This window comes from Pectinophora gossypiella, chromosome 13 (genome assembly GCF_024362695.1).
Source record: "Pectinophora gossypiella chromosome 13, ilPecGoss1.1, whole genome shotgun sequence".
Lineage (NCBI taxonomy): Eukaryota > Metazoa > Arthropoda > Insecta > Lepidoptera > Gelechiidae > Pectinophora > Pectinophora gossypiella.
Genome location: NC_065416.1, coordinates 107,760 through 129,635, shown reverse-complemented (window position 1 = coordinate 129,635; position 21,876 = coordinate 107,760). Strand labels below are relative to the sequence as shown.

General features: G+C 37.5%; 1 protein-coding gene across 1 annotated transcript in view; it reads left to right on the top strand.

Moving 5' to 3' along the window:
• The first annotated feature begins 1,367 nt into the window (after nucleotides 1–1,367).
• LOC126371976 (metabotropic glutamate receptor 2-like) overlaps nucleotides 1,368–21,876 on the top strand; it is a 126,444-nt gene continuing 105,935 nt past the window's right edge. The window contains exon 1 of the mRNA XM_050017471.1: nucleotides 1,368–1,462. Coding sequence (XP_049873428.1) covers nucleotides 1,457–1,462 — 6 coding nt within the window. The 5' untranslated portion in view covers nucleotides 1,368–1,456. The remainder of the gene's footprint in view (nucleotides 1,463–21,876) is intronic.

The following is a 21,876-nucleotide window of genomic DNA, read 5'->3' as shown; positions in this document are numbered from 1 at the left end:
CTGGTGGTGTGTTACAGGCTTCTATACCGACTGTCCCCACGCCCGTGTTAAGAGCGGCGTGTCATACTTATCTCGGCAAATGTTCCCTCGACACACATACATGCACACTCCCCACAGAGATCTCTTACGTGTTCCACTGGAGGGTAACTAAAAAGTTGACTCATCACAATGTGGAACCAAGTTGGCGATTGTTTGTGAACAAACACACATTACGAGTTGAGCTCGTTACCTAGTTGCTTTCCAATGGAAACGACCATCGAACTACAGCTAACTAGATAATTCCGGATTACACTTAGTTTGCAGTTTCTTTTTTATTTAATGGAGGAACTTAAAACTGTTGTGTTGTGCCGGTGTAAGCCGGCCCATTGTGATAATATCTGTTCGAGGTTAGTTGCTCACACTATGTTAAGCGATTTTAGTTTAATAAATAAATAAATAAATAAACACAATGAATGTTCTGTTTTATTAACGGCACTACACCAATCAACTCATCCGCAAATTCTTATTATTATAGTATCTGAACTGAAATATGACTGTCTTTTGACGACCGTTGTTTTCTGTTCTTGTGGGAAAGTATTTTTTTATATATAGATAGGTACTTACCAATTGCGGCCACTTCTCGTATTAGTGTTCAATGATACTAATTGATCAGTTATCAGTTCTAAATCATTGCCTAAGCATGGTTCATGTACAAACAAACACGCATTAACTCAAACAGTTACACTACATTCCTAAAAACCTAAACTACTTATGTCGCCACATTTTGTAAATGCAACTCAGCAGTTGCTGCAGTTACTGTCCAAAATTCGTATTTAAATAGTTAGTATTTCGTGTTCGAAGATTTAACACGTTCCGTGCCGCGGTGCCGCGGGCGAGTGCTAACGACAACCAAGTTGGAGTATTTGCGACCCGTTTGTAAACGGTGCATTTACGGCAGTATTTTTGCGTTACTACTACAATTCTTTCATTTTAATTTATTAAAAAGTGTAAATTTTCTTTTTTGCTTGAACGGCTCACATAATATTTTGTCATTTGTTACATTTTTAATGGATTATTTTATATAAAAATGCATCGTTAAGTTAATACGGCAATGTCTTCAGATCATATTATTATTTTATTTAAAGACAGATAATATACACGCATGTGTGCTTTCTAATTTAGAAACAATTTAAATGTTCACATTAATAATAATTCCATTTGTTTGTTACCATAAAAGTTTTACGTAATAAGATGGTAAATAGTTATCATCATCATCAATTTAAGAGCCATGCTCTTGACGGTGCAGCATTTTCCATGCTACTTTTAAAATAAAAATAATTAATTTTGGTAAATAGTTATAACAGTATTATTTCACCTCTACAGGGCTAACGGCGTCGCCGGCGCCGGTGCTCATCCAGCTTGATGTTCCGTGGAGTTAATCGCCGTTGCAGCTTAAAGTGTACTCAACATCAATTTTATGTTGGTGAGTGTTACATCATTAAGAATTTTACATGAAAAACATAAACAGCATCCACACGTCTGGGTACATGCTTCGATTAGCCTCAATTAAAACGTTTACGAAACCATACATAAAAAAAATATTTGATTAATTTATAAAGACGATACATTTGTTTATAGTGACAATAATACATACGATGATTAATATTTAATAGTAAGATACATGAGATCGAAACAAACATGTTAGGCAGAGTCAATTTATTTTATTTATTCAGATATCCAACAGCATTTACAATAGGTGTTTGCTTATAATAGACAAGACAAGCCAAGACAAATTGCAGCCACTGTTGTTACGACGACCTAAGGAGGACCTGATGAGCCCAATGGTGACAACGCATCAGCCTAACGCCCATAACGATTGTTCACCATGATAGAAAGGACACAATCACCTTGTTAGATTTTACGACATGTCCGGATGACAAACAGCTGGGCGTGTTATATGAATTTAATACTCATCGCTTATCGAGTTTCCAAATATATGCGGGGTCTGTTAGTAGTTCCCAATGAAAAATATATTTGAACATTGTTCAACATAAAGCATCTCTGTGTCTCCCGGCGAAGCACGTAGCGGACATTTTAATTGCAAGAGTTCCACACAGCCAATATCGGACTCGGTCGGAACCAGCCATGTTTTTTACAACTGCGACGAGATTTCAATAAAGTTTCCATTCCACGCTGATTTTAGTAGAACTTCCTCGTCGTGAGTATTATTATTTGCGTAGTGACATTTACCTAGCGATATTATATTAGTGAATTATATTTATGAAACATAAGCTCTCCGCTGCGTCTCCGTCCGCGTAGACTTTAGTCATTTGTTTTCATACCCGTGATTTTTGAGATACAACTGTGCTATACTATTCCCTGTGTCTCAAATTAAATCTAATCTAAATTAGTAGTAGCATCATGGTCATTAGCAGCTTAAACTAAACAGAGTTACTTTCATAATATGAGGACAAATCATAAAAATCACTTTGTAACCCTACTATGGTTAGGGCATTACAGGCTGATCACCTGATTGTCTGAAAGTAAGATGATCCGTGCTTCGGAAAGCACGTTAAGCCGTTGGTCCCGGATACTACTGAATTATATAAGTGCGTAGTCGTAACATGAACCATGTCAGGGCCTTTGGCGGCTCAGTAGTAACCCTGACACCACGGTTTATAAGGTTGGTCATCTACCTCACAACCCGTGTGGTACTTGCATTAGTTAGAAGCATGGATCATTTTACTTTCGAACAATCAGGTGATCAGCCTGTAATGTCCTAACGAAACTAGGGGTCACAAAGTGACTTAAGTGAAGTGAATTTATAATTATTAGTGCGGATCTATATTAATATATCGGGAGTAATACTTATTAATTTGAAGTTTCATTTGTATCAATATACCTACATATATTTATGAACCTTAATAATATCGAAACCCGAGCAAAGTTGGTTTTGATTAATGTTTCGATAGCTAACAAGTTAACGGGTTGGCTGTTTGCTGAAGGCTATACTGATTCCATCTCACAGCAAATATTATTAACGGTCTGCGCTTGATAAGTTTATATTTATAGATTGACCTTTCAAACCCTTAACTGGTATTTGCTTGAAATCTAATAAAACAGCTTCTCAACAAATAAGACCAGATATCCAATACCTACTTATGTAGTATTACATTTTCCAGTAGCACAAATAGTAATCGTGAAGTTGTTTTCAAAACTTCGACTCGTTTATCATTGAACAACAACAATATGATCTTCTATTTGCACACAACGCGTGTGTGGTGTCGTGAAATCATCACCAAGTGACTTACACTACATGACCCACACGGTCTCACACGTTTCACGGAACCTTAAGCGAGTCGGCCCTGTGCGGAGTACGGCCCTGCCATTACTTTGCCTACGTCACGCAGCATCGCAACGGCAACGCGGCGCGCGGGCGCCGGGAGATCCATTCGACAGCCTGCCCCTACCTGGGCCCGCGCCTGTCGCTCCCTAGACTACATACTGAATGCACGTCGCTATGTCTCGCGCTTCCCGCCTATTCTATTACGCAATCCTTACTTTTGGCTCATCGATATTTAATTTGGGTCCATTTCATGCTTTTCTCTTGTACGTAGGTACCTCACTGATTGGGATGCGAAGAATAAACCTGTGTCGTTGAACCTACATTGGAGTATAATTGAAGAGTGCCTTTACATATTCCAGCACACTACACACTCAATTACCACGTGTTTAAACTCTATGAAGAAAATATAACATTATTATTTTAATTTCTTAGTAAGTTACTTTACATGACAACATATTAGAAAGAGTTGATAGTTTCAAATATCTTGGAAGTATAATAAATAGTGACTCTAGATGCACACAAGACATAATAGCCAGAATTGCAATAGCCAAACAAGCATTTAACAGGAAAAAATACATTTTGAAAACCAAAAACATATCATTAAAAATAAGGAAACGGTTTATTAAATCATATATTTGGAGCATTGCACTCTATGGAAGTGAAACGTGGACTATGACACAGAGAGACAGAGAGAGATTGGAAGCGTTTGAGATGTGGTGTTGGCGAAGGATGGAGGGTATAAGCTGGACTGAAATGGTGTCAAATGAAAAAGTGCTGGAAAGAGTTGAAGAAAAGAGAACCATATTGAAGACTATAGAGAACCGGAGAGGAAATATGATTGGCCACCTGATACGACACGATTCATTTATAACAAACATTATAGAAGGAAAAATTGAAGGGAAGAGAGGAAGGGGTAGACTTAGGATAACATTTATGAAACAAATAAAAGAGAAGGTGCAGGTCGTGTCGTATCGGGAGGTGAAGGTTTTGGCGGGAAGAAGAGAGGAATGGCGGTTACTCCACCGACAAGAGCGCAGCTCTTAAATAGAGAGAGAGAGAGATGTAAGTACCTACATTGTTTGAGATTTACGGGTAACTATAAACCGGGTCCCGGACTCTTACCGTGTAAAATCAGGAATATGAGGCTCCTAATTAGTCCTAATATGAAATGTGACACTTTAGGGAAAGTGTGTTGAACCCGGTATCATAATGGTTTTACATTTCTTGTTAGTAAGTGACGATTCGGTCTAAAATAGGACACGCAATAGGTACACACTCTAGCTTTCATAACTCCAAAATGATTGTAACAATACTGTGCGTTTGTGACGTTGGTAGTGTTGTGGTGTGGGTAGTATGGTTACTGTGGTCTACAACTATTTTCATAATTTTACGATTATAGTTAAGGAAATGCTGTAATGTAAACCATGTGTCAGTACTTGGAACAGTTTCAGCGTTCGGAAACACAGAACGCTGAAACTGTTCCAGTTATTACAAAGAAAGATGCGAAATCGGGACACTACTGAAAATATAATTAATATTTGTCGCATAACACAGAACTTAATAAACCTTACAATTGTAGTGAATTATGTTTTAGTATATTTATAAAACATAAAATATTTATTAAAAGTACCGGTGCCTCAGCTAATTCTATGTCAAAGTTATAAATTGTAGCACAAGTTATAAAATATTGCACATTTTTTTGATCAATGGCGTTTGTTTTGACAGTCGTCAAAGTTTATACGAGTTTGTTTTCATTCTATATTTTTGTCCCACGTTGATTGTCGCAGAAACCAGAATCATTTATTCAACTTTATTTTCATGGATAAACTTGTTAAAGGTCAATTTAACATTTTTGTATCTACGTCATTCGCAAGGTGTTATGGCTGAGGAGAAGAAATAACAAGAAACTGCAACAGCAACATATCTGTTAAATCGATGTAGGTATACATTGCAAGTTATTAATTTCATAACTAGAAGAACACATTTAATACCAGGAAAATTTATCATAATAAGCTTTTTTACATAAAGCTCTACTAATGTAGTTAAATTTATTTTCCGACAAATTCAAAATGTTATCTGGCGATTAATACAATTTGGTTTTACTGCTCAAATTATAATTATGTTTGAATGAACTTTCTAAAACTGAACCAAGACTACCTATCGACTATGAACTATTCAGTGAAATAATATTCCCACATTAAATAATTCTATACTTATACCAAACTTATCCCAAATCAAAATTGCAGTAAACAAATAAATAAAAACATATATTTTTATTTTCCGGGTGAGAACCCTTAGCACGATAAATTCAAGATTACTTCCTGATAAATATTTCAAGTCTTCAATAAGCATAGGTACTACTCAGTATAATCCTATCGCGTGTATTAAGACTACCATGTCACACCTTACTCTATGTAACTTTGCAATAAAATAATATAAATACCTATTACATACTTTGGGTATTCGGTTATGCGGACGGCTGACCCTACAAATACTATTTACGAGTATTTAACGAAGTGAAACCCTAGTCTTTGAAATAAGTTATCTTTAGCTTTATCTTGCTCCACCCGCTCCGCTCGCTTCGCCCGCTCCGACTGCTTCTATTAATTAAATAAATTAAATCTTGACTCGTTCGTCCGCACTTGTCCTCGGTCCAAGCTGCTTTATTCAATAGGTTAAGGTATTAGTAAATGTCATTTGAACATTAAAGAACCCATTGATTTTACATACTCCTCGGCGTCTACATCGATATAAACCTAAAATGGTCTCACCTAATAGATAAACTTACCACCAGAAATAGACGTCTTATTTATGCAACTGACTCTTAAACAATTAAAATAGTATATCACGCTCTGCTATCTACGCTACTGCGTCTCTGTTTGGGGCTGCGTTGCTGCAAAATCGTCCCTTTAGTAGAGAGAAAGCAAATAGCTGTGCTTAAGGTTATTCATTTCAAGCACTTTAGATTCCCTTCTGAAGACCTATATATTATTATGCCGGAGTACTCACTGTGAGACAACTCTTTGTGCTTCGTACAATTTTACGTAGACATTTGCAAGTTCCTCTACCGGATTCTTTACAAACGAAAACAAATTATGTCTGTCGCGTTCTTCTCTATAAAACAACCTTTTCATCTCAGCATTTCATTATAGCTAGTCGTATCATCTCTAAATAAGTTTGAGGTGAAACGTAAAATAAAGAATTGGTTTTTAAACCTGAATTATGAAGACACAGAAAAAATAATTCCGAGCTACAATCAACCTTACGCACTTACTTACACACACCCATCCACACACGCGCACACACACTCTACTACACTAAACACACTTTTAGCGTTAGCGGAAGCTGCTGTCTCATAGCAGGCATAGCAGCTTCCGATCGCAAGACACAGTCATAGGGCTAACTCACACAACTCACACACACACCCAGTACGCTCATGCATATGCACTCATCTTTCACACACATCCGCGTACTCGATCACCAGTTCTTTTTTGTTCCCTTAATTTTCAACTCTTACTAACAATTCTCTCCATTTTTTTACTGTAACTACACCAATACTTATCTTATACTACCTATATACTCCTTGTAAAATTGTCTGGATGACTGAGCCAAAGATGACTGACTTATCGGCTTGTTATTGTGTTTTAAATAAGCTAAAGCCAATTTGGTTTCAGCCGGAATAGGCCAACTGGCGATCTTCTTGTATACGCTACACACTTATGGAGCGTGGCCATCGAAAATCATGGCGATGCTCTTGCCGCGTCTCTTTAATATCTCAAAGGCCTTTGACAGGGTTTGGCACGATAGCCTTATTGAAAAGCTTCCGGCATATGGGATCCCTTCTAGCCTATGTAATTGGATATCTGACTTGCTGCTCTGCCGCTCTTTTTCTGCTTCATATCAATGATCTGCTGATTATGCCCGGTTTTTTTGGTTATACAGACGATAGCACTGTGTCGGAGAGATATACATATGTCCAATGCATGTCAAAGCATCACAGGCGTGTCTGTTCACTGCAAAACGGAGTCCATTCCTCCTGTCTCCGACTTTCCAGGGTGTATCCATACCAGAATCCAGAAAAGTATCATAATTTAACATATTTATCAGAATTTATTATAGCCGTAGCGAACATTTCCGTAAACACACATACTTTAACAAGACAGTAAATGTTATTTATGTGTGTCCGGGTCCCCATCCGTCACTCAATACCGCCGCGTGACCCGCTGGCCCGCGGCGTACTCAATACCTCATGTTGGACCGCTCTACATACATGTTATGGATGGAATGATTTTACTGGCATACTCGTACTGAGTCATTATTAATTTGTCATACTTCATACTGTAAACGCTTATTGGTGTGGTGTATGAATACCATGCAATGTGGGTTGTTCAATGAAACGTTTGGTATATTGACTCTGCCTAATACATTAGCCTATGTACTAACTTATGAATAATGTAGAGCTATATAAGGAGATAGATATTCTATACACCACACTGGAACTATGCTGGATTGGGAGCCCACGAAAGCATAGAACGTGTTCAGCTGCTTATTTTCATCATCCTGTGCCCCTTGTAACACGATGAGCATTCTATGGGTGATGGACTGATCGATACGGGTCATCAAGTCTGTCCTTTGGACTTCGTATTAAAACTCTGCACGTCTTCTGATTACTTGTGACTCTGCCCACCCTATGACCGATTACGAGCGTATATTAAATGTATGTATGCTATAGAATTGACAAAATCGCTCTCGGTCTGGCTTATGTTGTTTTAAAAATAATCCCGGTTGAAATGTGTCCCGGCACCGGCCAGCGACGCGGCGTCGTCGCCGGTGCGAGTGACCTGGTTTCACTATCGTCGGCCGCAGAGCCCACGGCTCGACACTAATACAACAGATACGACCACTAACATTGGCTTCATCTTAGTGGAACCACTCACCGACAAATTAAGGACGATTTTTCTAAAATATATTAAATATTGTTTTGGCTTATAGATTGAAAGACATTAGGAATAGACGGGGCGTCCAGTCAGTTTTACATACCAACCGTTGTCGCCACTGGTTTATCGTCCGCGATGGCCTAATTGGGGCAAAAACTATGGCAATAAGACGGACTATGTATGATGATTTTTTTCGGCCTCGCTTGTGCCCTTTAATATCCGTTCTATTCGAAGAAAAAGCTACCTTATTCGTTGTGTGTTTTGGATGCGGGTTGTGTTACTGGTAATTTAAGTATTTGCCCACCCGCGTAAAGAAGTAAGTACGAGCGAGACCATTTGTATGTGTTTTAGGTTTGTAACTGTTACGTAACTAAGAAAATATTGATCTTAAGACACCGGTAGTAAGAATAGCTGCTGAAGCTGTCTTTTGGTAAATTGTGACTCTGTTCATCCCGATACGGATTACTGGCGTGAATTATGTCACAGTCTGTGTGTAGTTACGTCAGTAATTTCCAATTAATCTGGAGATGCGACCTCAATTTGTCGCAGCAATGTACTTTCACTGAAAACAAAGTATATCGCCATTTCACTTGCTTTATATTCACGTCTCATCAGACGCTTTTGAATATTCTACGTGACTGTGTGGTGTATCATAGTATACTGTAACATAAACGATGCGTAAAAAAGATACGATATTTCTACTTTTCCGACCAATTGCACAGAGACAGGATGCTTCCACAAGCAAAATGTGATCCGAAAATTCACTTCAGTAACTTTATGAAATATGTAAAAAATAACAATATCCAATGATATTCCTTTTAAGTTTCAGCTGCTCTTTGCATATTAAGCGGTTTGCAATGGAAAATTCATATTTCCTCAACGGCTTTCAATAAGAAGCTTTGCACTTTTTGTAACGAAGTTTGAATCTGAAATGTGGCGTTGATATTCTACGATTCGTAACGGCTTCGTAGCTGATAAGCCGCTACGGCACGCTACGATGGTGCAAGCGTTACGAATAGAAGTAAGAACGCTTGATTCTTACTGTGAGGTCGCAGATTCAAATCCATAACAGATATAAACCAAATTTTCGCATTTGTTTTGGCATTCATGCATGTTTATATCAAAAAATATAATCATGTACTCAGCGGTAAAGGAAAACATCGCGAACAAACTCAAATGCACGAGATTTTTCGTAGTTACGGAGTGTGACCTAACATGCGTTGGGCTGTTTAACCCTTCAGGTTGGAAGGTCAGATTGACAGTCGCTTCTAAAAGACCGGAACTGTCAAATTTTCAGGTACACCCGTGAAAACGGGATAACGCTATGGAGATGATAATTCACTCGATGTCGATTCCGCTAGTTTATTTTATTTCTAATATACTAATTTAAAAATATAAGAAATAACATTTATACTCGTACATAAACTGTTAGGGTAATAAGAAACAATAATTTGTTTCGATCTTGTCATTCTCTTCCCCAGCTTCCTCTACATTCGTTGAAATAAAAAAGTTATCGTCATTTTCGTATTCAAAAGTTCAGCTGACGTTGTTATATTTTCATTGTTTGTCAATTCTTTGTTTGCGCAATGGATACTTTGTTCGTCGTTTTATATTCCAACTAGCTCGTAACTTTTATATTTCCTGCGTCCCTGTTGTTTACGTGTGTTACGATTGAAAACAATCACACTAAGAATAGATATTATAATTGAAATATTCAACACTTTACATTATTTTTTTATGATGCCTCTGTCGCTGTGTCGGTACGAATGACTGATTATTATTGAATGTTACCTTAATCTTACCCATATTATAATGTATTTCTTCTCTCCTAGCGTAAAATCAAAGAATAGGTAAATAGGTAGGCAGCTACACATCCCAAGCATGACGAAAGTTGGCTGGTAATCTGACACCGAATAGTTCATTACACCCCTCACGATCATGAGATATATTTTCCTGAATAAATTCCCCAAATAGACGAACGGTTCATTTCTCACTACAGTTCTGAAGGCACAATACGTTGGGATTTGTATGCGGCAAATAAAGCCCCTAGGTTTATTCTCAAGGTGTGCAATAAGGAAACAGATCGACTCCAATTTGCCGAGATTATTGCTGGCGGGGTTAGATGCCGCATGAAGACAGGGGTAGCAAACATTTATACACTATAATTATTTGTACATTAGGTGCCACCAAATCAAAATTCTACAGCACGGTGTGCACTGTCCATAGCGTTGTGATTGTACAGTTTGGATGTCATCTCTACAATACGCGCTAAATTATTATAATGATGTCATTGTCTTTTTTCTAATTAACAAATGTCAACTTTTCCTTTTCTGGGGATAGTAATTAAACTTCTGTATAAAACTGAATATTCTGACAATTGTGAACCGAAAAAAGAACGAATTATGATAGTCGAAATGTATGTCTCGGTACATGGACAGTGTTAAATGAAAAAAAGCCTAAATTTTGACTTGTAAAATTTGCGCCTCAAATGACACTGTGCCTAATCAATTGTACCCCTGGCTGCAAATCTCTGCGTACGGGAGTTATATAGTGCGAAAATAGCACGAGGAAAATATGGAAAGAACAGGCAGCGAAACGTTTGACAGCGATAAGGTGGGGATACGATTGAAGTTAAGGAAGAACTTAGTAGTTATTAAGAAAAATATTTATAGGTATTTTTATTGTAAGTCCAAAGGAAATATAAATATATTATATTTTCATCTTTTTTTAGTCCTTTAAATTAGTTTTATGAGGATTCTGAAGTTATTGACAGACAGTTTTTTTACAGAGACGATTATCGTCGAACTTTCCATCTGGCATGATACTCCACTACATATGTATATAATAATATCATTCGATAACAGCCGCCTCATCGCGTGAGTGCGAGCGAGACAGACAGTCCACGCGCGCTCCTCTTTACTCCTTAGCGGCTTACGGTCATTTAGACTAAAGTAAGACCCAGAGGGAGTGAAATAGCGCCAAAATATATATGACATAAATCGAAGTTGCCTGCTATTAATACTGATTATAATTAATTTTTAAACTGAAAATTCATACGATGTGAACAAATTTTGGTCTACTTTCAGTTTCAGTGTGCTTGTATACTTAACATGTAAGTACGTTCACCGTACATATAATCCACCTGCAGCCTCTGTATTGCAGCATACTCTTTACTTTTGTGTACGAGAGATTTACGTTGTGGTCTAACAAGCTCTAACACCGGCAAACACACGTACGTATTTAGAACTGCAACTTGCAAAATTTACCAGAAACACACACGATATGTGATAGAACACGTTCAGTTGCTTGTCTTCCAGGGCATGTCGTAATATCCGACACAATTGTTATGGGATATAGGGTCACTATAAGCTTCATCTTTATCCATCTTAGGACTTCGCGTAAAAGTGGCTGCAAACTCTTCTGATTACTTGTGGCTCTGCCCACCCCATTAAGGATTACGGGCGGGAGTTTATGTATGTATGTAAATAATGGCATATTTCTTATTTCTATCGCCTCAACAAAAAAGAAAATGTACGCCAAAATTGAACTAAAAAGTTATTTGTGTCTCGAGCGAGGGTCGTCCCAGAAAAAATAGAACTTACTCAGCGTAAGCCGGGACGAAACCGAGGCTTATACTGGGAGCTAATGCCGTACGTGACGTGGTTACTGCACTTATAGTATTTACAGACAGACACAGCTTACCTCCTAATCCGTATCATGATGGTAGTAGCCTCATCTCACGATTATCATAAAAATTATGATCACCCACCGAAATGAAAACATGTTTTTGGTGCCTTTGGTATCATATTAAAAAAATAAAAAAAATCATTTTGGTCGTAATATGGATAATGATGAACCGAACGGTGACAAGCTATCACCTCTTCACCTGCCATACGTAGTTACTAGACTTACCACGTAGCTGGAATGATCGACAGTTCGATTAGAGAAGTTATATAAGGGCTATATCTCAGTAGAACACCACAACCACATGGCAACCGCGCCACCAACAAAATGGTGTCTTGTTGGTACGCGACTGTGGTGGCGCATGACCTTAATTATACGCGTTACGTAGTTTTTCTGTCCGCATTTATTCATCCGCGAAAATAACGATGCTGTTATTCGTAAACCTACTGTTCCATTCAAACAGCTAACACAATATATCTCATTTAAATCCGTTTTCATTCCGATACTTTATTTCAATTCGACAGTTTATGTGGCTGTTTGCATATTTTATCTGCTTGTAGAATGTGTTATAAATTGAAAAACTGGTATTATTGTGAAATCTAAATAATATATGGTAACGATCGGTCGTTGCTTTTCTGGAAACTACTTTAAAAGGTTTCATCGACTTACACTCGAGGATAAATATATTATGAACTCTACTTGAGATATTGTGCAGTTTCTTATATATAATTGCCTTGTAAGTATCTCTCTTTATCTGTCATTATAAAGCCCATATTTTAAGACACCAAATTCAAAAGTTTTCATTTCGGGTAATCAAAGTTAGTTTCGATCGTATAAATAATAAACAAAACTGAATAAGGATTTGTGTAGAAATGTGAGTACAGAAATGAAGACTGACAGAGATGAATGTTACAAGTAATGTCTGCCACCCTTAGAGTGGGACAAGGATAGAAGAATGATGATGATCATAAAACAAAAGTGTGAAAATGTTTAACGCACACTCTTTTTTGCTCTCATAACAGGAGATTTAAGAAGGAAACCTTCAAGTGTTTGTAAAACACTTTCGACTCAAAACAATGGCTTCCCATCACCCAGTAACATTTTCATCGTCTGCGATTCTCCGCAGATATTGCCAACAAAGTGAACTTCCATTAAGAGCATTTTCGCGTTCATTTTCAATTTCAGTTGTCACAAGTGAGCTCAATATCGTCATTTGCCATTCAGCCTTCGGGCGGCGAGTCTTTATTATAATCCAAGTTGCAATAACTTTGGAACAGAGCCGATGATGTATGATCACATTTAAAAATATATCTATGTAAGTATACTTTAAGACTGTCGCATTAAGTTATTTTTGTACAATGGAAGCAGTCTCACATAATTTAGCTTACTTAGGCCATAGACATTTTTGATGTTAATTTATGTAGTTTAAATGATGTTATTACAATTTGCAAATACAAACAAAACAACTCCGAAATATCCCATTCAAGGCATAAATGGATTCGTACAAAAGCTGACAATATAGAAGCAATTAAAGTTTCTTATTCAACTTTTCCTTGTGTGACCAAGACAGCTGCAGTAAGTCGATAAATAACTAACTGTCAAGACAGAGATTTCATTTTGGCAGCGGTATTATAAAACCATCAAAAGTATTTATTCTACCGATTTCTGCAATGTCCCACTTTCGTACTTTGCTTCAAGTCAAAACCTATTTGTGTAGATTTGCCTCGGTATTCACTTCTTGGCCTGCCAAATGGGGAATGTCCCCCCGTGTCTGAGCCCCGCCGCACCCCGCCACTTATTTGCTATTTATTATTAACGAATTCCGATTAATCTTTCAATCACACTTACTTATTTCTGCCGGTATAATTTATTTTCGTTTGACACAAAAATATGAAAACCTTTTGAAAATACTTTTCAGCTGAATACATTCGTTTGATCGTTCATAAAATAAATATAATTTCGTAACTTATTTAAATTATGAATTTGGCACAAATTTTACGATAGACTTCGCACAAAAGCGACCCTAATAATTTCATTCAGTAAGGAATTTCCATGAGACGAGGGACGGCTTCATTTTTAGGGAAATGCGGAACTTGAATTTAGAGGTGTGGTTGCAATAATGAACATAATAAAGTGCCCCATGAATTACACAGACGGGAACAGCCGGAAAGTGCTGAAAGTAAAGTGCCACAAATAAATTCGTAGTGTGACCTAGTGATATCGACCTATCCGCATCAGAGACGCTAACTTTTTAACCTGCACCTTGGTTTTCTTCTTGAACCCGTATTGAGCTGGTTTTCCCTTCGGGTTAGAAGGTTAGATTGGCATTCGCAAATCTTAAGATTAGGTAAACACCGTGCAAATGAGATGACGCTTGAAAGATGATGACGTGAATAAAAGTTCAATTTGAAATAAAAGTTGCTGCTGCTGAGCCGTGTTGAGACGTCAACAGACGTAATGTAGTAACTATGCGACAGTATTTAGTTCCATCAAAGCAAGTATCAAAATAATAAGTTCTACCAAAATCAGCCACGAGTTATATTGCGCCACAGAAATAAATATCTTCGCCCCAAGCTAACCCTTCTTTGTGTGAACAAAAAGTTTGTTGTGTTCATTACGGCATCGTTACGATATCGAACTTGTTTGGTTTTGTTATGGGCTGTTTGTAACAAGGATTGCTACCAGACAGGACTAGGATAAGGGTCGTCTCCATTGTAAGGACACGAGGGTCCTCTTACAATTACGTCTTTATATTTCAGTCCTTCAGCCCCAATTAAGAATCAAAGACAGAATTTTTTAGGGTAGTAATAAATTGATAATGTATTACAGAATATTAATACTCTCTGATTGAGATGTATTCATTCGAATATTATGAGTAACTATCACCAAGGGTGATGAGGTCCGTTATGATGAGCGCTGCAGGTAGTTATCTAGCGGCCTACTTCCCCGTAAGTGCCAACTTTGTTTGTGTGATTTTTCCCTCACCACATTCATTCATTTCATTACATATATATCTTAATTTAAGACCCTGGAAATATAAAATTAACTATTAAATACTAACCGAACTACGAGTTTTTTTACTCAAATTAGGAGTTCTTGAATAAGAACGTCCTCCTCTTTTAAATCGGTGAAATAGATGGATCTTAATTCGTGTTAAAAATCTCAGAGATGCGTGAGAGATATCTAAGATATAGCTAAATGCGTCACGTCAATCAAGTTGATCGGAAATCAATGCTTGTGTTCGAGAGAGGGATCGCGACCGCCGGCGATAAATAGCTGCGAGGATTGATGGCTCGTGCGGGAAAATGAGCCGGCCGTGGCCGGGTTGAGAGCTGCGGCTGGCACGCAAGTGTTCACTACTGTTTACTTCTAGCAGATCAGATTGCTTTTAGAGTACAAATTCCTTCTTTTTAAAAAATCACGCACTTTATGCATTGTAAACTATTCGATTTAATGTTAGGTAAAAAAACTTTCATTATTATTTATAGGTAATAAAATTTTAATTTAGACACTTTAACAGAGAAGGCAGCGCGCCACAATATTTATAACGTCGCGGTCGGTTTCAATTTGAAATCGGGAATTCGAGAGACAGACGTGATGACAGGACTTTTTAGAACAGATGACAAGAAGACGTACCTAAATACTCCAGAACACGATAATTATAATAACATCGCTTAGTGCTCAAGAGAAGCATGATGCGTGAGGTTGACTCCATATTTATTTATTTATTTATTTGTACACAATGAAACAGACACAAGAAATATACAAAGAAAACAGATAGTACAGGCAAGCTTATCTGTAAACAAAGAGATTTCTTCCAGCTGACCTACGTGACAAGAGAGACTTTCAACGTATAATATTATATAGATAGACATACATACGCGTACAAATTATTTAGAAATTACTTATACTAATATAAGACACAATATTAACCTAAACCTACAAACCACATTTAAATAAATTATAATATAATATATATTTCATAGATATATAAACATATTATATACTTTCTATATTGGTTTATAAAAAATACACACTATATACTATATATATATATATATATATATATATACCTAAATAAATAAGTAAACGCATACAAATACGACTAATGCAACTCAAGCAAGACTCAAATAATAATCCTTCAAGTTCCTTTTAAAACTACCCACCGTTTCACATTTCCGAGTGACCCTGGGTAGCGCGTTCCACAGTTTGACGGCCTGCACGGTAAAAGAGTCACCGTACATTTGCGTAGAATAGGGGGGAGTTTTCAGGTGCAAGTTGTAAAGGGGACGGTGAGTGCGACCAGATAAGGCGAAATACGTGAAACGCTCCCGCAGGTATCGTGGCGATGAGGGATTATTTAAAACATTGAAAAGAAGAACAAGTATATGATATCGCCGTCGATACCTAATCGGGAGCCATCTCAACTGTTTTCTGTGTTCCGAAACATGATCATACTTGTCACACAGAGCATGTGCCAAGACCAAGTTAAACATCAAACAACTATCTCCTAATTTGTATTCGCTCCAGGCGAATGTGTACTTTAATTACACTGAGTAGGCATTCAATTGGAGGAGCAGAAGTTGTTATATCGAAACACAGATAACCCTTCATATATACCGCATCATATAAGTTTTATTCGATACAATTTCATTGCACACATATCGCATAAATGTCGCAGATTGTGCGAGAGTGTATTATAATAATATGTATTCACTTGAAAATCTGTGTTTTTCTAGGTGAGAAAAGTTATGAAGTAAGCTCCCTTTGAATAAATCACCTACTTATCAATGTTTATATACAGTGTCTATAGAAGCTTATCTGTGTGTCGCCGGCACTTGTTACATCGACAAATAGCGTTCATCATGTAATTAGTGTAGCGAGCACGTCTGCGATTGATCACTGCGTGAGAGTGGCGGCGCGGGAATACAAAGCAGGGCGGGCCTCTTATCGGATATAAGGGTCGCAATTCGGTACACCGAACCTGGCAATTTTCATTTTTGTAGAAATATATTTTTTTCTACGTATTTTGTCTACTACATACTCGTTGTGCTACCTTTCGTTTAAATTGGGCCTAATGAAATGCGTGAAAATGCGGAACGGCCTGATTGAAGTCGGTACCTACTGGATTGCAATCCCTAATCGGGTACATCTGATCACGCGCCTGTTAATATACGGCGTGTAGCGACGGGCGCCGACCGCCAATTGCTCAGCCATTAACCAGGTTCCATGTAACGATTTATTCGTCTCTATGGTCTGGTGGTCAGAGGAATTGGGTCGAGAAGTTTCGTTTACCAGTGCAAACAATGTAAAAAACATATTTTAAGTGAGACCTCGTAACCCTGCTATTATTTAATTAAGTACGCACGTGATAAGAATCTAGTACCCCATGTCAAAGGTATGTTATGACTCAATAATAACTTGGGAATCGCTCTTCCACGCACAAGATGGTATTCTTCTCCTCTCCTGCGAGACCAATGTTCGATCTCAGTAATCCTGGTGGCGGGGTTACTATTGGCCGAAGGATTTTCATATGGCTCATGTAACGACAACATACTTACTTAAGTATACAATTACTCAAATCTCTCAGCCAAACAAGGGACTGCAAAGATGGTGGTAATTTGAAGTTGAGGAAACAGCCGTTTGTTTTACTTCAGTCTTTCCATTACTGATTAATGTCCAAAGAGGCTTAGTCTTTGTACAGGTGTTAATCCCCATTAAAAGTACAAACTCACTCTAACTAATCAAATAATTATGTCCGCTCCACACATAAACTGTTTGGGACAGAATAATGAGAAATAAAGCACGTTTCAATTATGGCTTAGCGAATTGTTACGGCGCAGCTAATGATGTAGATCGTAGCTAATGCTACTTTGTTCAAATTATTATTCGTTCTGTTTTTCTCGCAACTTCCTCAATATTTTGTTGCAAATAAATTATTACAGTAAAATGAAACAGCATTACGTTTTAAATATAAAAGCATCGTATGATATACAAATAATTTCTTATCTTGAATTTATTTTATTCTTATTCTATGAAAATCTGATTATTTCCTTTTAGCTTTGTCTTCTGACATCTAGTAATTTTATTAATGTGTTATTATGTATGATGTTTAGATCACGGGACGAGACCCTCTAGTGGTAGTTTCCGTTAAATTCCGGAATGACCATGGCAGGGATAGTTTTATTTAGGCACTTGACTACATCTTTTCATTTAGAAACTTTTTTAGTTATCATACTTTGTCTCCCACAGATGGAATTGTTGTTTGTAGCTGTTCCACTGATCTCACTTCAGTTCAAAGTCTAGCTCCCAATGGATCTTGTCTTTCCACTTGCTTTTTAGGATATAGAGATAATCTTGCAGCTCCCATTTTTCTGCCATGTTTTCGAGATGAATCTTCCAAATAGCACGTTTAAAGGGTTAAACTTGAGTGCTTGTCGTCGCATTGGGTAGTTTTTTACGATCCGCACTAAGTTCTTCCTGATGCTCACTGTTATTTTGGTGTGATGTGTCTTGTTGAGATGTTCCGGCAGTCAGCTCTTTGTTAGTTGACAAGCCACTCTTACGAGATAATATGTCTTCTCTTACCTCTTTATACGTCGTTAGAGTGTGCTCGTAAATATTTTCCTGAAAATACGTATCATCAGTATCATTAGGTTCGTTAGTCTGAATAAGGTTCCGTAGCCTCTAAGAGATCACCAAGTTCTTCGTAGTAAGTTGTTGAAGTATGTGCCGTTGATACGTGTAACGACATAAGTTATGTTAGCACCTTCTCAATAAGATTGGTGAGCTCCGCTTGTGGGAGGCCAACCGCACTGATCCGCTATCACTGTACTCCGTAGCTGTACTCACACTACACTAACAACGGCTCGAAGGACACAATGAACCTCAATTTGTAGCCCATATATCTTAATGTTGGTTAAGTAGAATTTAACTTTCGAGTGCACAGAAGTCAAAGATGAAAGATAAAAGTGCAGAGAAGAAATTAACTAATTATAGCTAATATCCAATATCACGCGGCGCATAAATGCAGGTCGCCGCTTCAGCATAAAGTTATATTCGGCCGTGTCCCGTACATAACTCTACTTACGTTAATTCCCGAAATCTTTATTAAACCGTTTTCATTCAATATTTCCTTTCAATGTGGCGGTTTATTATTTGCAATAATTTATGTCGCCGTTTTCATACTTTATCTGTTTGCAAATTTGATCAAAAAGGGAATTGGTATTTTCAGCGTGGAATGATTAACAGCCGCGGACGCGTCCTACTTTCCACATATTATCATACTTTACAAATATTTCATTGGCTCACACTCAAAAAGAAAACACATGTATGCGACATCTCATATCACGCTTGACAACCTTTTCTGGGTAGGCAGAGCAACAAGTTTCTAATACGTAACTCTTCTTCTTTTCAATTGGCTTGAGAACTGAATTGTTCTAAAATGTTCTGGGCCGTTTTTTTGTGTACTTTACAGCCTTTTTCACACAATAGATATTTATAGGTATAAACAAATGCCAATTTAAAAGCTACCAGCTTGTTTAACTATTGTATTTTGAAGTCTAGGACCGCAGGAGGATATCGCGAAATAGTAATTAATAACTTGAGTAATTAAGTTAGTAATGTAATAACTACTTCAGCACCTAACTCTATTAAGAAATTCCGAACTCCCATTAAGCAAGAATAGTTTGAAAATTTGATTTCGGACACGAGCCTCAATTTATCGACTCTCGCCATATTGGGAACATTCCAGAAGGTTCTAGAACACTCCAGCTCTCATACAGTAATTACTAGTTAGAAAACTTTCATTTGGAACTTGTAACGTTCATTTCTCATGTTTTCTTATAATTAGGTAACTTTAGTATCGTTCGAAGAAACAATTTCCTTCCGTCGTATTTGGAGAAATTCTGTATTAAGTACTTCATACAGAATTTCTAAGGAGTCGCCATAGTTATTGTACTATGAAGCATTAAGGCCAAGTCAAGGGCACTCAAAATCACCGGGCATGCATGAAGACTTTGATGAGATTAGAAGAAGCATAAGTGGTGTGTCAGGATCGTATTAAGTAAAGTTGTCTCTGCCTACCCCAACGAGAAATAGGCGTGATACGTACATACCTTACACAGGGTGTTAGTGACATCGTAACGAAACTTTGAGGGATGATTCAGACCTTTATTCTGAGTTGATATCAACTTGAATTTTCCGTCGCAAAACAAAATAAAGCCGTCGCAAAGTATGGGTACTGAAAAAAATTATAAAAGACACTAAAATTTTCATGAATTTTTCATGAAAAAATTTATGAAATTCCATTATTATTTTTATTTTAACAATGGAATGACTTCATACAATGGGCCGCAATAAGCTTCAAACTTTGTTGTCAAGCTTTTTGAGAAGATTGTCCCCGACAGCAGCGACGTCGTAAATTGTGCAACTATTTGAAAAGCAAGAAATAATACACGCCTCAATAAAATCAATAAAGCCACGTATTCATTCCTTCTTAATATATACCGCCCTTCCTTATTATGGTAAACAAATAATATGGCATACGAAGTGGATTCCCTATAGAACTAAACAAAGTGCCTATTTCACGAACACAATTCGTTTGCGAAGCCGCGCGGTGAATACATTCATGTTAAAAATAAGCAAATGTATCTTAGTTGTGGCGAGAGGCGTCTTTTTCAAGGGCGGACGGAAAAATATTTTACTATTTAAACGTCGAAATCTTCTTTCGTGTGGGATGTCAACCTGAACCACTCTGGTGTCAGGGTTATTATTGAGCCGCTAAAGCCCCTGACATGACTCATGTAACAACTACGTACTAACATCAGTAAGTAGTAACCGGGACCAATGGCTTAACGTGCTTTCAGAAACATGGATCACATGGACAATCAGGTGATCCGTCTATAATGTCTTAAACAAACGGGATCACAAAGTGTTTTCTGTCCGGGATTCGCACCCGGGACCTCCGGATCGTGACCGCAATGCTCAACCACTGGACCAGAGGCTTTTGATGGAAATAACACGATACGTATCGCTCTCAATACACTTCCTTTTCGCTTATATTTTTTACGTCGTTTAGTGGTACGAGGTGTGTTTACTGTAAGTCATTGTCCTGTTTTCCACTTGCTCTGCAAACTTACACACAGACAGACACACACTTTACTGGAAAGCTAGACCACTCCAGGCCTTAACCTTGACTTTGACAAACTTTACCTATACATTATAGTATACTAGATATAGTTATCGTTTTAACGTTACATTATATTTAAACTAATCTCTAGCGATCTATTTCAAGCGAGGAAAGCTAGATGAAGGTCACATAAATCTTGGTGATAAAAATACAGTAAAATTTTAAAGAGGTCATAAAACCAACCGTCATCTGCACGCGATAACGTAGTCTTAACTCGCAACAGGTATACTTAGTCGGTATATAAATTCGCGCCCGTAATTAGGGTAGGCAGAGCTACAAGGCACCTGTGCACATTTTTTGCTTATTCTCAGGCCGTGTGTGAACTTAAACCTAAAAACATTTACTGCGTTTTGTGTGTGAAATCCGTAACAGGTATGTTCGGAATATGCGTGACGTACATCTTATTATTACGGGTTCGAATTCCGGCTCGGGCTCAAAACTAAATTCGACTTTGATGTTGGCTCGCCTCTATTCCATGGGACTAAACATAGAAATAAAACATAGCTGGCGAAGAATGGGTGAATTACTTTAAACATCTACCTACCCCTGTAGGGGATACAGGTGTGTTACTACATACTATCTTTGTTTGTTTTTATGCTATTTTCTGTTTTCTGCCAAGTAACTAACCTATTACTTATTATGTTAGGATAAAAACTTTTACATAAACTAAATTAAGTACCGAAACGAAGTGCTTTGACTTCTAATGTGGGTGGGTTTATGTGGGTAGATATATGCATTAA